This window comes from Diabrotica virgifera, chromosome 6, assembly GCF_917563875.1.
Source record: "Diabrotica virgifera virgifera chromosome 6, PGI_DIABVI_V3a".
Classification (NCBI taxonomy): Eukaryota; Metazoa; Arthropoda; class Insecta; order Coleoptera; family Chrysomelidae; genus Diabrotica; species Diabrotica virgifera.
In genome coordinates this window covers 195,863,876-195,885,334 of record NC_065448.1, presented here as the reverse complement: position 1 = coordinate 195,885,334, position 21,459 = coordinate 195,863,876, and the positions used below count along the sequence as shown (strand labels likewise).

At 34.3% G+C, this 21,459-nt stretch overlaps 1 protein-coding gene across 1 annotated transcript; it reads left to right on the top strand.

Moving 5' to 3' along the window:
• Positions 1-4,008: 4,008 nt before the first annotated feature.
• On the top strand, positions 4,009-18,494 carry LOC126886623 (E3 ubiquitin-protein ligase Siah1-like). The gene is made up of 3 exons (XM_050653616.1): positions 4,009-4,161; positions 9,600-9,894; positions 16,733-18,494. Exons 2-3 carry the CDS (start codon positions 9,603-9,605, stop codon positions 17,287-17,289), a joined length of 849 nt encoding a protein of 282 aa, XP_050509573.1. The 5' UTR covers positions 4,009-4,161; positions 9,600-9,602; the 3' UTR covers positions 17,290-18,494.
• Positions 18,495-21,459: the final 2,965 nt, after the last annotated feature.

The following is a 21,459-nucleotide window of genomic DNA, read 5'->3' as shown; positions in this document are numbered from 1 at the left end:
CACTGAGCCGGGGCATTTCTTTCGACGGTACAATTTACAACGTCGAGCTCCCACACAGCTCCGATCCCGTACGTCCAACCCCGAAGTACTGCAGCAAATGCTGCATGAACGGGCACAACATCGACGAATGCCGTGAAAAAGCTTTCGTCTGTCCTCACTGCGGCGGCAACCACAAATCAAGTGCCTGCCAAACCCCTGAGCAACCCAAATGCCCGAATTGCAGCGGTGACCACCCTGCATATTCAAACAAGTGTCCCGACAGACACACAGTCCCATCCTCCGCCCAAGAAATTCAACCTCTCATGGTTGAAAGATCATTTCCACCACACGCTATGCCTTTGGAGACGCAAAACATCATACTGATTCAAACAACGCTTTTGTTGAACTTGATGCCTGAACTCAGGGAACAAATAGCTACAATCACAGCTAACCTGGTCAGCCAGATCTACGATCACTCAACCGTGATCCATGGACATGGCAACCAGATCAAACTGGCCTTCAGCCCGAACAACTAAACCCCCCCTTTTATGGATTTCACCCTAGGTGCAGTTAACTGTCAGGGTCTCTCCAAAAAGAGACCCCTCATCAAGAATATCCTGTCGAAGCATAACATTCAAATCCTTGCACTCACAGATACTCTGTCGAAAAGCGATCCACACTTCGCAGGATATTCGATCATCCATCGAAGCCGCTGTCAGGTTTCACGCGGGAATGGTATTCTCGTTAAACACGGAATACCATACAGCATATATACATTCCCACAAAATTTTCGTCCACCAGACGTGGACTTCCTGGCAGTTGACGTGCACATCCCCAACAACGAAACCCTCACGATAGTCTCTTACTACAAACACCCGGATCAACCACTCAACAGGCATTTGCTAGAGTATTTTTCAAGGCTCGGCAAGGCCGTGTTGATGGGCGATCTGAATTGTAGACACACTCAGTTTGGTGATCACCGTCAAAACCCAGAAGGCATCCGCCTCACGGATTTATTACTAGACCTTCCAATCTCTTGAATCACCAACACTGAATTCACGTTTTTGAACGCCAATGGGGCCTCTATTGTCGACCACATCCTAGTTACTAGTAACATTCTGGATCGGTTCGGGGATAGATGCCACATAGGCGATTCGATAACGTCAGACCACCTACCTCTTCTTGTCGACACCGACATACTCATTCCAAAACAACCAAACCCTCCAAGATCTATAAGAGACTATCGTCACGCTAACTGGACTGAATTCCAAAACTTCATCACACAAAATCTTCCTATGTTAGGCGAACTCGATACTAACGATAGTATCGACACCAGTGCAACCAATATCGAGAACCTCATCACTGAGGCGATCACGCACGCAATTCCACTCAAACAAATAACTTATACATCACCGGCACTTCCTCAATACATCATTGCCAAAATTCAACAAAAACGACGTCTTCTACGTCAATACAAGGCCAACAGAAACCCACTAATCAAAACAGAGTACAACCGGATCTGTGCCAGGATAAAGAGGGAGATATCTGTCCTAACGGCTCGCCGATGGGAAGATGCTACCTCAAAACTGGACTACAGAGACGGAGGTAAATTCTGGCAAAAATTCAAAGTCCTAACAAAACAAAAATTATCTCAACCATCTCATCTGTTGGTCAACAATCACATAGTCAATTCCCCAGAAGGGAAAGCCGAAGCATTCAGAAATTCGCTTCAAAACAATTTTCAAACGCCAGATAACCCGAACTTTGATCGCATATTTAAATTCAACACAGAATACATAGTAAATGTTACTCTCAACCACTACATTCCAGTCTATGATCCTATCATGGACCCCCTCACCGACAGGGAAACGGAGAGCTTTTGCCAAATCGGCAAAAACAGCGCTCCCGGACCTGATGGCATCAACCGAAGGTGCCTCAAAAAACTTCCAGAGAGTATCATTCCTCTTCTAACTAAAATATTCAATGCATGTCTCAAAAACAGCCACTTTCCTACTCCTTGGAAAGTGGCCAACACCATCATGCTTTTGCCTAACTTATTCCCCCTATCCGTAACATGGCGCCTAACTAGTGGATCAACCCTCCCACCCGACCCTTGAGATTGAGAGTCACACCAAGCCACCCGGCTGAGTTCACCTGGAGGTGGACTCAAAGATGACAGCGGGGAGGCCATGTTAGAGTGCCTGGTAGGCCAACATTCCGCCTCATCAATGGATCCTGCGGGAACCAGATGTCTTCGGTGTGCCAGGTCGCCGACGAGCCAGACTTCGCCCGAAGCCGGACGTCCCCCAGAAGCCAACGAGAGTCCTCGGAGTAGCCGTTGAGTCATATCTCCTGGCCAGGCGCCGGTCACACAGCACCAAATGCCGCAGGCAGGACTCACCTACAACAACCCGTTGGAACATGGTAGATGGGAGAACAGAGGACCTAGGAGGAGCCGAACTTCGAGGGAGCTGGTACATTGACGGAGGATGGTTTGCGTAGGAGCAAGAGATGACGTTCAGACCAACGACGACCCCAGAAAGCTGTCTCATGTGAGTTTGTGTGAATTTCAAAGACTTTTTTTAATTGTATTTTCTCTTTTACGTTTTTTACATGTATTTTAAAATTATTTTCGACTTAATAAATTTTATTCCAGCCACAGAGTCTCCAAAGGAGGGGGGATGTCATCGCAGCTCACGCTCGCGATGTGCATCGCCCCGCCTTCTCTCCTCTGACGCTAGTCAGAGGCTCCACCCGTCGAGACATTGGAATTCCCAGCTTGCCGCACGCGTCACAGCGACGCTTCTATAAAAGCTGGCGGTTCCAATCCTCGGCATCTCAGTCCGCAGTCGTCCTCCGGTCTGCACGGGCTTGCCCGTCAGCCTGGGGCGCATACCTTCCCCGACTCTGTGGTCTGGGGTCACTCTACAGAAAGCAGTTGTTTTTATTTCTGGCTGGAGGGCTGAGGCGTAGCTGATGACCAGCGAAGCCGTGCCATATTTTGAAAATGGACGAGGATACGGATAGGCCGGGGGTGAATTGAGTAGCTCCTTGTATGGAATAAGTTAGAGACCCAGACTTTTGCCTAACTTATTCCCCCTATCCGTAACATTGGATACTTTTTGCTTATGATGTCCAGTGATTCATCTATAGGAACATTCGTGAAAAGTGAGACAACATCGAAGCTGACTAGCAAATATCCCGGCTCAAGAGTCACACCTTTTATACGCTCGAAATGGCTCGCGTTCTTGACGTAAGAATCCGCTTCTTCCGCGTATGGTTGCAGCTGTTGGGCCAGAAATTTCGCCAGCGGTTGTAAGGGAGATCCGATGGAGCTCACAATTGGTCGCAGTGGTAATCCTGCCTTGTGTACCTTGGGTAGGCCGTAAAATTTTGGGCATCTATATGACTTCTCTCTAGTCTCTTGATCCACTAGTTAGGCGCCATGTTACGAATAGGGGGAATAAGTTAGGCAAAAGTCTGGGTCTCTAACTTATTCCATACAAGGAGCTACTCAATTCACCCCCGGCCTATCCGTATCCTCGTCCATTTTCAAAATATGGCACGGCTTCGCTGGTCATCAGCTACGCCTCAGCCCTCCAGGGCTAAGGCAATGGGAAAATGCACCAGGCCTTGACAAAGGCGAGTGCAAAGGGGGACACTGAATTCTGACAAGAACTCAGTGTCGTTTCTTACATTAAAATAATTATACATAGAATACAATTTGTTTCCGATACATAGATAGTGTAAGATCGTAGTGAAACACCCTGTATAAATTACAATTAAACAAAAGTGTCAACGCAAATACATACCTACATAATATATTTAATACATATTTAAATAAATTAATAATTATTATAGAATGAAATTTTTCAAATGAAGATGGAATATTAACTTGGCAATGTTGAATTTTTAACATTCACTGACCACTCTCTTGCTGTGTTGCTCTTGCACTAAACTGAGAAGGAAAAGGAAACACAAACATCCAACTAATGTAGCTAGTACTTCGTTAATGAGTATTGGCAACAATATAAGAAATTTTGTTTTGTTTGTGTTTGTATTCATTTTTATAATTATTATCAATTTTGCGAGCGAAGGAGTCTCTTGTTTATTGTGATCTAATCAGTTAACAATATTTTAAATTCGTTCTAGATTTGTGTTAAATTAAGTAACTTTTAAAAGGTAAGTACCTAATTATTTACTTATAATGAAAGTAAACAAATACATATCGACGGTTGAAAGGCAAAAGTTACTAAACGCCAATTTGGGCGATATTGAGTTAATATATCACTGAAATCAGAAAATTTTTCTGCGTCGATTGGTTGTATCCTCATGTGGCTACGAAGAATTTTTTGTCGCTAGGTAATTTAAAATAATTGACATTTTTAACAATTTTCGGCGACCACGCGGCTAGAATTTTGTACATTTAAGAACAACTTTCATTTGGTACCTATCTCATTTTAATACTTTACAGTTAGTAAGTTTTTGTTAGATTGTATTTTAAATATTTGAGCGCTTAGTGATTTTTTACAAGCAATATCTAGAGTTTTTAAAATGCTTAAGAAATTTTACCCTATCCAGAAATATTTGTTTTATCATTTATTACCTTTTTTCGCACAATAATAAATACCATTTTTTGTTTAGTTAATTATATCTAGATGTAACTTTCTTAAACAAGATAAATAGTTCTTTCTTTTTGCCTAAAAGAGGTGCAATTTGTCGCTTAATAATAATTTACCTGCCGTTTTTTTAATGTTTTTGTTGCTTAGATATATTTCTTTAAAAAATAAATTTTAAAGGGAAGCTTATCATTATTGCACGTAACCTGTTCCGCCGTTTAGAACGCCTAAAAATCATAGTTTGATTTGTAGTTGATACCAGAATATCGGTCAGTGTGCTCTGAATTGTGGAATAGTTGAAATCTTTAGTATTGGGTATTACTTATTATTATAACTCATTCTTGGATCAGCGTAATCGTATTGTTTTATTAATATAATGGATAGTAGAAAACGAATACATAATATCCTAAACCTAGCTTTGGCAAGCTCAGGGGCATCTACCAAAGGTTTGCTTTTGGTAAGTAGTGTATCAGTATGCCAAGAAATCAGTACATATTTCAAATAAGAAATTTATACATTTCACTCATCATGCATGTCGTATGGATAAAGACGAGACGATTCAAAGTAAGGCCTGTTATTAATATGATAATTACTGTAAATTATATTGTTTAGTTTTCTAGTTCAACCATTTTACCTGTTACAAAACATGAATGGTTTTCAGATAGGTTATATTTCTTAAAATACAGTGAAAAATTTATCAGGTTTAGTCAATTTTACCAGTTCCGATAATAAAAATCAGTCACCTTCAGTATTTTTTCCAGTTGAAGATAAAAAAATATAGTCGATTAGTAACTTTTTCCTGGTTGCGATTCACTCAAAAAAATTTAGTTCGTAATATTGATTAACAGTGATTACTGAATAGTATTTCGTTGTCACAACAATTCAATTTGTTGTTTCGACGAACTTTTAGACATTGACGAATGTATTTGGTTATTGTCACAATGATTGAATAATAATTGTGAGAATAACTAGAGTGCATTAATTAATAACACTCAATTTATTCCGCCAATAACTTAGTTTCGTATATTTAATAAATACTGTTAATTCTGGCAGCAACTCACGTTCTTGATTTCGTAGATGACAAGCAATTACCTTGGTTTATCGTGACAACGTACAGATTTCATTAAAACAATGTACAACTGTTGTGAATATAGAGTAATATATGATTATTGAATAGATGTAAATGGATTGTTGTGACAACGAATGCATTAATCAATCTACTACTGCATTTAATTCCCACAATCAATGAGGTCATTGTGACAATAATCGTAGTTGTTGAGACAATAAATGTTTTGCTTGACCATTTGAAAGTTAACGGTTTTTCCTTATCGTGATACCCCTAGCTTCTCTGTGTTACCGAAGTGCCGAATAATAATTGCATTTCGTTTTAAAGTGTAGTCCGTAGTAGAAAGAAGTTTTTGTGTGTCTATTATGGTAAAATTTCGGTCGAATTCTTTTTAAATGTATTCATTTTTTTCGAATCCTGAGAAAACTAATTATTATTTTTTTAAATTTAAATGCAAAATAAAATATTACAGTATTATCGAGGGTCTGAAGTCCCTGAGAACCTCTATAATGATTATTTTAATAAGTCACATGGGTGAAAAAGAGATAATTTAGTATGATTTTTAATTTCAAATAGGCATACCATTCAACAGAAATTTTTTGTTTATTCTAAGGGACTTTCTGCCCTCGGTAATAATGTAATATTTTATTCTGAGTTCAAATTTTTCAAAAATACTTATTGGTTTTCTCAGAATTCTAAAAAAATGAATGCGCTTAAAAAGAATTCGATCGAAATTTTGCACCTGCGCTCTCAAAAAGGATTAAAGTGTATACATTTTTGGAATCACTATTTCAAACGCTTTTAAATCAGCTGTCACATGACGTACTTTCCCATTAAAATAAATCAAAGTTACGCCGCGCCTGTCACCTGAAGAGGGATCGTGTAAAGTTCGAAACATTGATGTTATAGTATACTTTGATTATTTTAAAAATCGACCTGTCCGAGCGTTTTGCTTATGTGCTAAAAATAAATAAGATAATAAGTGTAACACTTATTCCAGTACACTGTATAAGTGAAATCATATGAAAAATCACACAGTGTAAAGTCCTTTAGGTTAAGGACAAAAAAGGGGGATTTAAAAAAATTATTATTAGTTAAGATTAATCAATTAATATCATACATTGGGCTATTGCATTCAGTAATTATTAATATAAAATACGTTCATAGTAGGAATGAACGGAGTTAATTGTAACAATAAACGGAAATAATTGTAGAAATAAACGAAATACGTTAGGAGAAATAACACTGTTATTGACACAACGAATAGTCTTCGTCGGTCAATTAACGACGTTGTTGTTTCAATAAATTGTGTTCGTTGACTCAGTGAACAGAGTTCGTAATATCAATTAAGTAGTGTTCGTTGACTCAGTGAACAGAGTTCGTAATACCAATAAAGTGATATTATGGTATACATAATGAATGTTAATCCATTCAATAAACGTAATACATTGGCTCAACGAACGAAAATAATGAATTGATGAACATCGTTTTGTTGTCCCAATAAAACCAAGAATTGGACAAATTTTAAGTATTGCGTTTGTTGTCTAAATTAACATTTTTATTGATATTACGTACCTTTTTCGTTGAGTGTTTTGCAGAAAATATTTTAGGTCTGGATCTCGCGTATGAAAAAAAAGTTGATTAATAGCAAGCTGAAAATTTGTTAATAGCTTAAGGGTGTCTAGTCGGTCAAACTTTATATGGGAACACTAGAACAGGGGAAGTTTTAATTGTGGAACAGGTTAAAAATTTGGAACGGTCAGACCACGAAAACGGCACATGTATTTTGTCCGACAGAACAGACTTAAACTCTCTGAACAGAGATTAAACTCTCATGCAAAAATCAGACTGCTATTTATCACCAAATGGGCGTTTTAATGAGTGGAACATGTAGAATATGTCAAATGACAGGAATTGTGACAGGTGATAAATAGCAGTCTGATTTTTGCATGAGAGTTTAATCTCTGTTCGGAGAGTTTAAGTCTATTCTGTCGGAGAAAATAAATGTGCCGTTTTCGTGGTCTGACCGTTCCAAATTTTTAACCTGTTCCACAATTAAAACTGCCCCTGTTCCAGTGTTTCCATATATCAAAGTTTATCCGACTAGACACCCTTAAGCTATTAACAAATTTTCAAAAAAATACATAGTCTACAAGGGATAGTTTATAAAGTATCTAAACTGCATTTAAAGTTCGTTGGAATTATGACAATAAAACCACTAAATCATGTTTTATGATTTTTTTTTCAAAATTTCAGACTTTAAACTGCTCTAGTGTAAAGTTAGCCACATGTCGCTTGGTCATTTTTGTCTTTCAGCCGTCTATATATTTAAGCTCCGGTGAGCTTACGTAAAATACTAAAGTAAAACTAGTTTTGTAAAAGTATACAGTTCTACCGATTTCAATCAACGGTTCTATGAAGGTCATACATAGAAAACCAGGTAGGTAGGAAGGTAGGAATAGGAATGAAGTAAAAAAACATGTAGAATACCCAAATAAAAATAACATCTGTGAAATACTAAATACTTTAATACTTATCAAAATAAAAACACAAAAACAAGGTTAGCTATGCACTCAATGCACTGTCACAGTCACACAGGGTTGCCAGGTGAAATTTCAGAATATCCCTAAATGAGAGCTTCAATTTCCCCTAGAAATGCCTAAATTAGTTTTCAAGTATTAATTTTGCCTTTAAAAAAGAAGAAATTGACAGATGACAGTTGTCAATTTAATTTATAACCTATTAAACACTATGTTTAATCCACTTTAATCATTGATTATCGTGGCATTGAAAGGGATGGTAAATGTGGTTTTTGCATGATATTACAAGTTTTAATTGTCAATAGCTCACTCAATTTTTGCCGTAAAAAAAATTTTTGCAAACCAAGTTCTGGAGAATTAAATAAGCTACAATTTCATATTTAAATATTTTTTCATATCTCTGATGCTAATCTTTCTATTCTGAAGAAAAGGGTATTTTTTACCAAACTACAAAAACTCGTTATTCGCTTTTAACTCCATTTTTTAAAAACTAATAATTCTAAGCCGATCAAACTTCTAGAACCTATTAACAATACATAAATCAAGAAAACCTAATCAGGTCAATAAGAAATTTTAATTAGGGTGGTGATTAGGGGTTGTTTACCATCATTTTTTGCTGAAAAAAATAGGGACTGACACCCTTTTCATTATAAGTCACTTAATTTTTTTAGCTAGAGACTTTTTTTTTTATTTCTGGAAATACATATTTTTAAATACTTTAATTTAGTTTCAACAGGTTATCCTCGAAAAATGCATAGTTTTCCCGCCTTTGACTTTGAAACTACAATATTTAGCATTTGTCGAAGAGGAGCCGACATATAATAAACTATAGCTCGATTACTATTGGTCTTAAATAAAACAAAAAAAAAACGGTTTTGTTTATTTTTTCAAAAGGTACATTTTTGTTAAGTAAAGTTGTTTTGATAAAACGAAAACGTTTGAGTTATTAGCAGAAAACTGATTAAAAACAGTGATTTTTTCGATTTAAAACTAACACTTTCGATAGCGAATAAATCGAAAACTATTAATTTTATCAAAAAAATATATAGAACGTTACTTGCTTATAATGAATGCTTTTACCAACTGTTGCGGTCAAAATATAATAAAAATTTCCACCCCCGAGATGGGGTGGCAACCACCCCCATGGTAAAAGCGCCTTTTGACATAATTTTGATCCTTGGACTATCCACTACTTATTCTCAAATTTACAAGCAAATCGATCCATTCTGTAAAAATTGCGAGGTTTTGTCCTATTTTAAACTTCATTACTTGGACTATTAATACACTTTTGAACGGGATATGCGAAGTCATCAGCTCACATAGATAGTGTTATACAACACTTCGTATTGTTGAAAATGTAATACTTATATTTCTAGTTTTGAAATGTTTTTTCAGATAATGTCTAACGAAGACTTACAAAGAGAACTAGAATGCCCAATTTGTTTGAACTATTTACAAATTCCGATACGGATGTGTACAACAGGTCACAGCCTATGTGATACCTGCAGGAACAAGTTAACCGTTTGTCCTATGTGCCTATCTGGATTTTCCAATGGATCTAATAGGTCACTCGAAAGCATAATTCCTTTACTTAAGATTCCTTGTAAATTTCGTGATAAAGGATGTCAAGATCTTTTGTTTCATGTTGATAGATTAGCACACGAAGTTGATTGTCCACACCAAGGAATAAGTAAGTGAAAATTTTTTTTTACTTACCTACTATCGAGGATATCTACTACTTTCTGGTTACAAATCACTATGACATTTTCATTATGATGACATTTACTGTTTTGTTGCAAGTTAACCACAATTTTAGTTTAAAATGTGTTTATTATAATATAACGCTTCGATTTTCACTTCGGAAATCGAAAAGTTTCGTTCCAAGCTCCTATATCAAATCGAAGTTAATCCTTAAGATGCGTCCAAATATATGCTTTGAATGCCGTATCAAACCTCGTAGTGAACTTGGACGGTACCCTGCAACAACGTGCCGAACCTCGTCGCAATCAGGGTGTACTTAACATTTAAAGGGCCTACATACGTCCCGACCAGATCACCTGCCACGACTCAACTCCTCCACCATTCATGTCGGGGTCAGCTCTACAAACGCTCGACCAAGCTACCTGACAAGACTAGAAATTGTCGGGTCTCTTCTATCTGCTAGCACAATGAATTGATCGTGACAAGTGTTGTTACTTTTTGGCGACTTTTGCTTGTCTGTTTTTAAGCTTTCGTAATTGCTGATACCTAGCATACAGTTGGTTTTTGACACAACAACCTGAGATTCCTTACTCCACAATACCAATAATATTTCTCCTTTTTTCGTCTGACAACCCCTTTTTCTTACGGAGCCTATTCGTTCCGGATGTTGACGATCAGCATGGCTATCCTAACTTTGCTTGCTGCTATTCTGAATATGTAGTCCGACTTGTCCGAATTGTCGACGTAGTAAACCACTTTCTCAGCTTTTGAAGCTAAGATATTCTTCTTCTCCCTGGTCTTTTCTTTCCAAATACCTTGCCCTGAAGAATGAGTTGTGACAAGCCATACCAGTGGCGTAATAGGGGAGATTTTGGAGGTTTTAACCCCCCCCATTGGGATATACTTTGAGCTCTATACCTTACCATTACTATTCCATACCCCCCAGCGACCCTCCAGTAGTTGTAACCGCCCCCTTAGAATCATCCTGGTGACGCTGTTGAGCCATACCTCTGTTTATTCTTCATAACATGGACAAGCTATTCTAGTTTTTTGATGGTGTTAATTATCTCAGATTCATTGCATATTCTACGTAGGACCTCAACATTAGTCACACGATCCACCCACGAAATTCTTAACATGCGTCTGTAACACCACATCTCGAGTTTTCTTAAAGAATCTTCTGAAAGTGTCCATTCCTCTACACCGTATAATAACGTAGAATAACCCCTCATAAGGCTTGTTTTCGTTTTTGAACGCATAATCTATTTATTTTCGTTAGTTTATTTTTATTTTCGTTCAATATACAATTAAAGCAAATAGTTTGACTGAGTCAACTAAGTGACTGGGAAAAGAATAGTATTTTTGAAGTATGTAAAATTTATTTACTCATAGCTATCCTAGTCCTAGACTAATATAAGTAATTTTTAAAAAATTTAACAAACTTTTAACTTGCGTCAAATGATAAGTACTACTAACGTACTACTAAAAAGAGATAGACCTGGATTCCGCGTACCAAAAAAAGTTGATTAATAGCAAGCTGAAAATATGTTAATAGCTTAACGGTGTCTAGTCGGACAAACTTTGATATACGGGAACACTGGAACAGGGGAAGTTTTAATTGAGGAGCAGTTTAAAAATTTGGAACGTCAGATTACGAAAACGTCCCATGTATTTTGTCGGACAGAACATCCAATTGATTTGTTACAATTTCATTAAACTCTCATGCAAAAATCAGACTGCTATTACTAACCAATATGATTCCTGTCATTTAACATATTCTTCGTGTTCCACTCATTAAAATGCCCAGTTGGTGATAAACACCAGTCTGATTTTTGCATGAGCGTTTAATGAAATGGTAACAAATCAATTGGAAGTTCTGTCCGACAAAAAACATGGAACGTTTTCGTAGTCTGACGTTCCAAATTTTTAACCTGTTCCACAATTAAAACTTCCCCTGTTTCAGTGTTCCCATGCATCAAAGTTTGTCCGACCAGACACCGTTAAGCTATTAACAAATTTTCAGCTTGCTATTAGTCAACTTTTTTTGGTATACGGGATCCAGATCTAAGAGGGATTCCATTTTTGGGTTGAAAAGAATTTTTGGAAAAAATCCTTGTATTTTTAGTAGAACTTGGTTGGTGGTTGAATTGGTCTCTCAATTATTGCAGAAACGTTAAGAAACATTTAGAACAGCACATTGGGACTTTCACAAAAACACATTAAAAACATAAAAGTGAAAGTCCCAATGTGCTGTTCTGAATATTTTTTAACTAACAATAATTGAGAAACCAATTCAGCCTCCAACCAAGTTTTACTTACATGTACAAAGTTTTTCTCCAAAAATTTTTTTCAACACAAAAATTGGGACCCATTTCTTTTTAGTGCTACTTATCATTTGACGTAAGTTAAACTTTGTTAAATTTTGTTAAAAATTACTTATATTAGACATTTTATTGTAGGTCTGAAGATGGCTTTGTAAGTCGAAAGAGTTAAGCTAGGAATTAATAAATTTTACACACTTCAAAAATCCTTTACTATTTCCAGTCACTTATTTGTCATAAGGGTGTTATTCTAGTCGAAACATAGGAGGTTCCGTTGATACTTTTAGGTCGCCGCGATTTGATGGTGGTATTATAGGTTTTTTGGGTCGCTGAATCCAATGGAAGTGGTTTGGAAGCCCAAAGGTGGTGCGTTTAATTGTTATTAACAAATTATCGTAAAATTAGGTGTTTATCAGGAATTATTAGAAGCCCTGTAAATAAATTGATAGTGTTAAGGTCTTCTCTGGTGTATTTCTGGTCACTGAATCGAATGCGACTAGTCGCGATTACTCAAAATATGTTCTTATTTTGTTAATAACAGAATAATTGTTTATTCGCCGAAAAGCTCGAAATGCGCTACCAACAGCAAGTCTGTAGTGTTTTTCATAGTATTTTTATACGGTAAATCGATTTCCACTAGTCGTGATAGCTTAAACTGCGCTCTGACTTCGTTATTAATAAATTATTGAAAAAATAACGGTTTACAGTATGTTCATTCACGGCTTTTGCTCTAAATTTAAAAAAACCACTTGGATTGACATGAAATTTGGCATACACGTAGCTAACATGTCAAACCAAACTAGTGATTTTGTGCCGATGTCTGCTTTTACCTTGGGGGTGACTTTCACCCCTTTTCGAGGGAGAAAAAAGAAACCTTTGAAATAAATACGGAAGTGGATAAACTGATTAATTCTAAGCAACTTTTGTTCTATACAATTTTTTCACTAAGTCAATAATTTTCGAGTTATTTTTTTTGTTGAAAAATGAACATATTCACTCGCAAATTACTCGAAAAGTATTGACTTAGTGGAAAAACTGTATATGCTATTTCTCATGAGCATTTTTCAGTGCGTCACAGTTTTTCGATTTCTTTCTAACGCATTAAATTGTATATGAAAGAAAAAAAGGCACGTCGGTGATTACGTTGGTAATTATTCTAGTTCGGTGATTATTCTAGTTGTCGATAGATGGCGCTATAATAGAAAAAAATTTATTTACTAATTATATAATATTTCTACGAATATAATCTTTACAATTTATAAGACTATAAAAATCAAAGAAAATACCATTTTATAAATGCAATAAAAACAATTGATTTGTTTTTATGTCCAATTGCAAATAGAATTTGACAACTGTCAGATTTAACTAAAATGTCATGTTAGAATAAATGTTATAAATGTATATTATCACGGACTTACCTTTTTTTCTATCATTTGTTACGCACTGAAAAATCCTCCTGAAAAGAAGCATAGACCAAAAGTTGCTTAGAATTAATCAGTTTATCCAATTCCGGACTTATTTTAGAGGTTTCTTTTTTCACCCCCGAAAAGGGGTGAAACTTATCTTCAGGGTAAAAGCACACATCGGCACAATATCACTTATTTTGTTTGACAGGTTAGCTATGTGCATGCCAAATTTCATGTCATTCCAAGTGGTTTTTTAAAATTTAGAGCAAAAACCGTACTATAAACGGTTATTTTTGTAATAATTTATTAATAACAAAGTCGGAACGTGGTTTAAGTTATCACGAGTAGTGACAATCAATTTAGCGTATAAAAAGACTATGAAAAAGCAATATTAATGAACAATTATTTTGTTATTAACAAAATAAGAACACATTTTGAGTAATCGCGACTAGCCGCATTCGATTCAGCGACCAAAAATACACCAGAGAAGACCTTAACACTAACAATTTATTTACAGGGCTTCTAATAATTCCTGAAAAATACCTAATTTTACCATAATTTGTTAATAACAATTAAACGCACCACATTTTGGCTTCCAGACCACTCCCATTGGATTCAGCGACCCAAAAAACCTATAATACCACCATCAAATCGCGGCGACCTAAGCCCGGCCGCACATCAAAGAAACATGAAACGTAAATTACGTTTCATGGAAATAAACCACTGCTAAGCAAATATATATCCGGCCATTTATGAGACTCTCCGAAAATAAAAATGTGTCATGAGCATGAATCACACTCGTTTCATAAGTAGGCGGACTTTGAGATTTTTTTAGCAGTGTTTTCTTTTCATGAAACATGTTTTTCGTTTCATGTTTCATGTTTTTCGTTTCATGTTTCTTTGGTGTGCGGCTTGGCTAAAAGTGTCCACAGGAACCCCTATGTTGCGACTAGAGTATGTACAAAAACATATCAGTGTTACAATTAAAGCAAATGATCTAAGCGTGCAGAGCTGTGCTATCTGATTGTTTTATAGATTTTTTTATTTTCAATTAAAAAATGAAAACAAATTCAAAAGATATAAATATTTTTTTTAATTAAATGGTGATTCCATATAATATGTTTGGTTGTGTAGGTATATCTCGCGAGTAGACTAAAATAAGCAAAATAATTTACAAAAGAATTTGTTTTAAAAAATCCCTAAAAAAGAAAAGACTTTATTTGCAAAGAGTTCAAGTAACTCAATGAACATAACTGAATCACATGGTGATGTTATAGACCAGGGCGCATCTGTTAAAATATTAGTACATTTGGACGTTGAGAGGTGACTCAAATTTTTTTGCAGAAGTTGCTTGGAAATAAATCAAATAATAATATTTGAGTTATCCTCCCTCTCAAAAATGTCCGGAACATTGTTTAAATAATCAAAATGTCAAAAAATTAAGGAAAAATTCGATTTTTTACTTCGTTTTTTGATTATAACTTTAAAAGTATTAATTTCCGAGAAAAGTTGTACTAATATAAAAGTTGCATAATTAAATTTGCTACAATATCGAATTAGTTAAAAATTTAAAAAATAGTCACCCTTGTTGCAAAATAGCAATAATTGCGAAAAAAACATACAAAAACAAGTATTCGCATTTTACGTTTTTCAACCATTTATGCTACACTTAGGACCTTTATATTTCACCCAGAAAAACTTTATGATACAGTCAAACAATACTATAAATTCCATTAAGATCGGTTCAATAGATTTTGCAAAATAAATTTTGCAATCCAGCTTTCGCAAAAAAAATTCATTTTTTCAAAATGTTACAGGACTGAAAATAAAGCAGATAGCAAGTTGAAATTTTTTATGCATATATAAGTGCACTGTACCTTTCATTTGCAATTTTGCAAAATTAAAATAAATTAACACCACGGCGTCAGGAATTTTTTTAAATAAACATTAATTATTGATGCTACGCGCAGGACAGCGGATAGTTTGCTCTGATTGGGCATTCCAATGAACTTTGATAATGATTGATACATTTTATTTTTTATTACATTTCGATATAAATAAATAAATTTGTTTATTGCAAAATAAAAACACATACTTTGTCATTTGAAACACCACTTTTATTAGCAAAAACTTTCTTTGTTCATATATTTTAACTTAGAGAATAAAAGTTTATTATTTTTAAACATATGCAATTGTTTAAACAATATTTCACAAACAATAATAAAATTAGTTTGATTTTTGTGGAATTAAAATATTAAAATACAATAAAATATAGAGTAAGAAAATAATATATTAGATAAAGATTGGAAGAAATTTTGGTGGAAATCACCTTGTGTGAATCGAACACAGCTGTCCTGCGCGTAGCACCAAAAATTAATGTTTATTTAAAAAATTTCCTGACGGCGTAATAACTAACCGATTTTAATTTTGCAAAATTGAAAGATACAGTGCACTTCTATATGCATAAAAAAATTCAACTTGCTATCTGCTTTATTTTCAGTCCTGTAACATTTTGAAAAAATGAATTTTTTTGCGAAAGCTGGATTGCAAAATTTATTTTGCAAAATCTATTAAACCGATCTTAATGAAATTTTCAATATTGTTTGACTGTATCACAAAGTTTTTCTGGGTGAAATATGAAGGTCCTAAGTGTAGCATAAATGGTTGAAAAACGTAAAATGCGAATACTTGTTTTTGTATGGATTTTTCGCAATTATTGCTATTTTGCAACTAGGATGACTATTTTTTAAAGTTTTGACCAATCCTATATTGTAGGAAATTTAATTACGAAACTTTTATGTCAGTACAACTTTTCTCGGAAATTAATACTTTTAAAGTTATAATCAAAAAAACGAAGAAAAACATCGAATTTTTCCTTCATTTTTTGACATTTTGATTATTTAAACAATGTTCCGGACCTTTTTGAGAGGAAGGATAACTGAAATATTATTATTTGATTTATTTTCAAGCAATTTCTGCAAAAAAATTTGAGTCACCTCCCAACGTCCATCTCAAAACAGATGCGCCCTGGACTATTAAGACTAAAATGAGGAAGGTAATTCGTTTCTAAATTTAAATAATCAATCTCTTCCATTTTTAGGTTGTCCTCGATGTTCATTTAACAGCTCAATTACTGATATGGAAAAGCACTGTCGTGATACACATTGTGCTCAAAATTTAGAACAATATAACAACTGTTCCATGTTCTTTTTCGAAACTCTGATGGGATCTTCAGTTAATGGTATTGTCCAAAAAGATGGCAAATACTTTTGGTTACGAGCTTTTAAGAATTCTGAAAATAATATACTTTTTTCTGTCGAGATGGTTGGCACCAAAGAAGAAGCTTCAAAATATAGTTATAAATTAATATTTAGTAAGGAAATACAAAAAATATGTTTTGAGGATACTTGTAAACCTTTAGGCCTTAGTAATAAGCTATCTGCACCGGGTAAAAGTTTCAATTTGAGTGTTCCTGATATTGAGAGTTTTCTAGAGGATTGGAATATTAGTATAACTGTAGAAAATATTAAATTAAAGCATAACATTCTGAAGCTGTTTTCAAATTATACTAAAAATAAGATTAAGTTAGTCTTAAATTTATTATTTTCAATTTTGCTTGCCATAGTACTATATTATATCATGTTTCGGCCAAAATGAGAAATCAACAAAATCAACTAAATAATATAAAGACAAACATAAACATAAGAATGAAAGTTATAAGTTTGCCAGTTATTTTAATGATTTTTCATCATCATTTTGGACGACGCTCGTGTCATTTGTCATACTGTACCTTACTGAATATTTGTTTAAAGTTTTAAAAAAATTGGTTTATTATACCTATATTATTTTATTTAATATTGTAATTTTATTTATTTTACTTTTCAGATTCATAATTATAATAACGAATCTAAGGTGATTTTTTCTCTTATACAGTGAGGACGTTTGAGTTGGAATAAATTCATTTTCTCAAGAATGGGCGAACCCGAAGATAAATCCCGAAACAGGTTGATTTTTATTTTTAAATTAAAATTTTTTGGCATATATATCATACTACTGATGCCATCCATCTGGGCGTGATGATGTATTCGATGATTTTTTAAGTGAGAATAGAAGTCGTGTGATAGCTCGTTCGAAAGGTTATTCAATGCTCTATTCACCAATATAAACATTAACATAATTATTTATATAGGGTGTCCAAAAATTTTTTTTTTAATTAAATTAATGGAGACAAAAAGAAGAATGTATATAATTTACCTAATTCGAGATACATTTTTATTTTATAAATAAATATTATTTTTCGCATAAATTCAGTATTAAAGCTGCCACCCACTTGCCTCTTAGTAGTTTGAACATTTAATTTAAGGGAAAAGCAATGCTTATTGTTCAAATTAACATTTTTTTTCTGTTTTCTGACAGCAGTAAAATGTATTTTGGATTAAATAAATTACATACATTCTTCATTTTGTCTTAATTAATTTAATTAACAAAAATTTTTGGGCGCCCTCTATAAATAATTATTTTAATGTTTATATTAGTGAAAAGAGAATTGAATAACCTTTCGAATAATCATCGATTACGTCATCACGCCCAGATGGATGACGCTACTAGTATGATATATATTATGCCAAAAAATTAGAATTTAAAAATAAATATCGACCAGTTTCGGGATTTATCTCCAGAGTCGACCACTCTTGAGAAAATGAATTTATTCCAACTCAAACGTCCTCACTGTATGTATGACAATATAGGCAAGAGATAGCTGTGCATTCTCCAAAATTTTCGCTGTTATTAACTGTTTTAAGAAACTGCTGTTAAGATCATTTATGAAAAAAATCACAACGTCGACAGATTTTTTAAAATAAACACTGTTTTTTTAATAAACAAAAAATTAAAAACTAAAAAATGTATTTCTTATTAAAACGTATTTAACAATTATTCTGTATTCCCACTACGGGCATCGATACAAGCCAGGATTCGAGCCCTAATACTGCTAAGTCGATCAATTATTTCCTGTGGCAGATTCTCCCATTCTTCTCTACAGGTAATCGTAAGTTCATGAAGGGTTCTAAGATGATGCTTTCTGGCATGAACATTTCTGGGGAGCAAATCCCATGCATGTTTAATGGGATTCATGTCTATAGACATCGCAGGCCACTCCAAAAAGCGAATATTTCTGTCTCAAGATAGTCATAAACCATCTTTCAAATCTACTGTGTGCTCGTCTAAACGTCTGCTCTGTTTCTAAAGCCTGACTCAAATGACTCGTGTTTTTAGCGAATAATCGTTACTTACGTAATATACTTGCCATATAGTGTGATTGGGTTACAAGTACAATTATTTGTCACTCGTTGCCACTAGTTGGTTTTCCATTTGTTGTCGGTAAAAATGATCCGAATCAAAGGGAGCACGATTATTGGTACACTTGCGACCATACCCCGCGCACTCTAGTAAAAAAAAATGTAATCGCATTTTTAGTTTACTTCCAGACCGAATTTACGTGCAAAACGCTACTTTCGTGCATCGTAGCATCGTGGAACATGACTTTTGACAAATCGTGCGCTGTCTGTGTTCAGTCATTATGGTTTATTTTGTGTTTGTTGGTGTCACCATAAAGAGGATACTATTATTAGTCGTGTTTTTTGATATTTTTGTTATTTTGTAATCGAGTACCTTTTTAAGAATGCTGCGCATACCTTGGAGGGCTCATAGGACAAACGTTTCAATTCTAAACTAACTCAATATTAAAAAAATGCTTTCCACAATATGTCTGCAACGAATTCTGCAATTCTTTGGTCACGTGGTTCGCAGGGGTGCCGACAGTTTGGAGAGATTAATTGTTTCTGGAAACGTTCCGGGTAGAAGATCAAGAGGACGATCACCAACTAGATGGTCCGACCAAATAAAGAATTCAGCTGGAAACTCAATCTGCGAAGCTCTTAGAGCAGCTGAAGATAGAGACCAATGGAGAAACATTGTTAGGAATATTGGAAGAAATCACGATCCTCAGTAATGGGGAAACGACAAGAGAGAGAGAGAGAGAGAGAGAGAGAGAGAGAGAGAGAGAGAGAGACCTTTGGAAAGTTAAAGGTAAGTTTTTCTGATTGTTTATATAGTTGTCTATACATATAGTTTATCCAGCGGGTTTAAAATACACATTTTATTTCGCTTGGTTGTTAGGTTGAATGGCTCCGATCAGCTGTTGTATGCAGACGGTGGAAAAGTTCAACAAGTAAACATTATATTTAATCCAAATTAAATACTCATATTTCTATGTACTCCATTGAAATGTTACATTTAGGGTTGCATTTTGCAGAGAAGTCACTTTTATTTTTTTTAATGTGTAGGGAGATTTAGTAAAAGCTTAAGTTCAAGCTTTTTGGGTCGCCACCCTTGTCCCCCGGCCTCCATATTGGAAAAAGGGGGTGCAAAGGGCTTTCGCGCTGTATCTCCTAAGCTAGCAATCCTACAGAAAATTTAATTGCACATAAAATGTAGCAAATTAAATTTTCTACAATTTATTTAAGTTATAAACAAAAATAAGAGAAAATGTTGTAAGAAGTTTCCTTTTGGAGGTTATAACTTTTTTTCCGTTCATTTCACAATAAAATAACATCATATCGATTTTGTAGAGGATTTTTAAATGAACAATTATCACTATAAAATTGTTTAATTTTTGTTTATTATCTAGCTTTTACAGCGCTCCAAACTTGACCAGATTCTCGAATTCTCATATAGGAATACAATAAAAAACAATATTTTCTATCTATACAGGGTGTAACAAAAATACAGGTCATAAATTAAATCGCCTATTTTGGGACCAAAAATAGTTCGAATGAAACTAACTTACCTTAGTACAAATATGCACATAAAAAAAGTTACAGCCCTTTGAAGTTACAAAATCAAAATCGATTTTTTCCAATATATCGAAAACTATTAGAGATTTTTATTGAAAATGGACATATGGCATTTTTATGGCAGGAATATCTTAAAGAAAAATTATAGTAAAATTTTTGCACCCCATAAAAATGTTATGGGGGTTTTGTTCCCTTAAACGCACCCAAACTTTTGTGTACGTTCCAATTAAATTATTATTGTGATACTATTAGTTAAATTCAATATTTTTAAAACTTTTTTGGTTCCTAGTATTTTTCGACAAGGCAGTTTTTATCGAGCTGCGGCTTCTTTTCTAATATGTTTACATATATATTGTATGGGGGTTTTGTTCCTTTAAAACTCCCAAATGGTTGTGTACGTTCCAATTAAACTATTACTGCGATACCATTAGTTAAATACAGTGTTTTAAAATTTTTTGCTTCTTTGCATTTTTTCGATAAGGCACATTTTATCGAAATGTGACTTCTTTTTTAATATGGTTCAAAATATACCTAAAAATGTAAATCATAAATAAAGTTTCCTATTATTATCAAGTCTCCATAATCGTACTTAGCCTTATATAAATATGTGGTGGATTTGACAAATAATATGCAAAATATCTCGACAAATACTGACTTTTCGAAAAAGTACTAAGAGGCAAAGAAGTTTTTAAAGCATTGTGTTTAACTAACGGAACTACAATAATAATCAAATTAGAACGTACACAAAAGTTTGGGGGGCTTTTGAAGGAACAAAACCCCCATAAAAATTTTATGGGGTGTCTATATTTCACTATAATTTTTTCTTAAGATACTACTGCCATAAAAATGCTACATGTTCATTTTCAATAAAAAATCACCAATAGTTTTCGATACATTGGAAAAAATCGATTTTCATTTTGTAACTTCAAAAGGCTGTAACTTTTTTTATGTGCACATTTTGTTTGTTCGATTG

Coding starts and splice junctions, on each gene's coding strand:
- LOC126886623 (XM_050653616.1), top strand. CDS start 9,603: ATGTCTAACGAAGACTTACAAAGAGAACTAGAATGCCCAATTTGTTTG. Junction 9,895..16,732: donor TTGTCCACACCAAGGAATAA/GTAAGTGAAAAT, acceptor TTCCATTTTTAG/GTTGTCCTCGATGTTCATTT.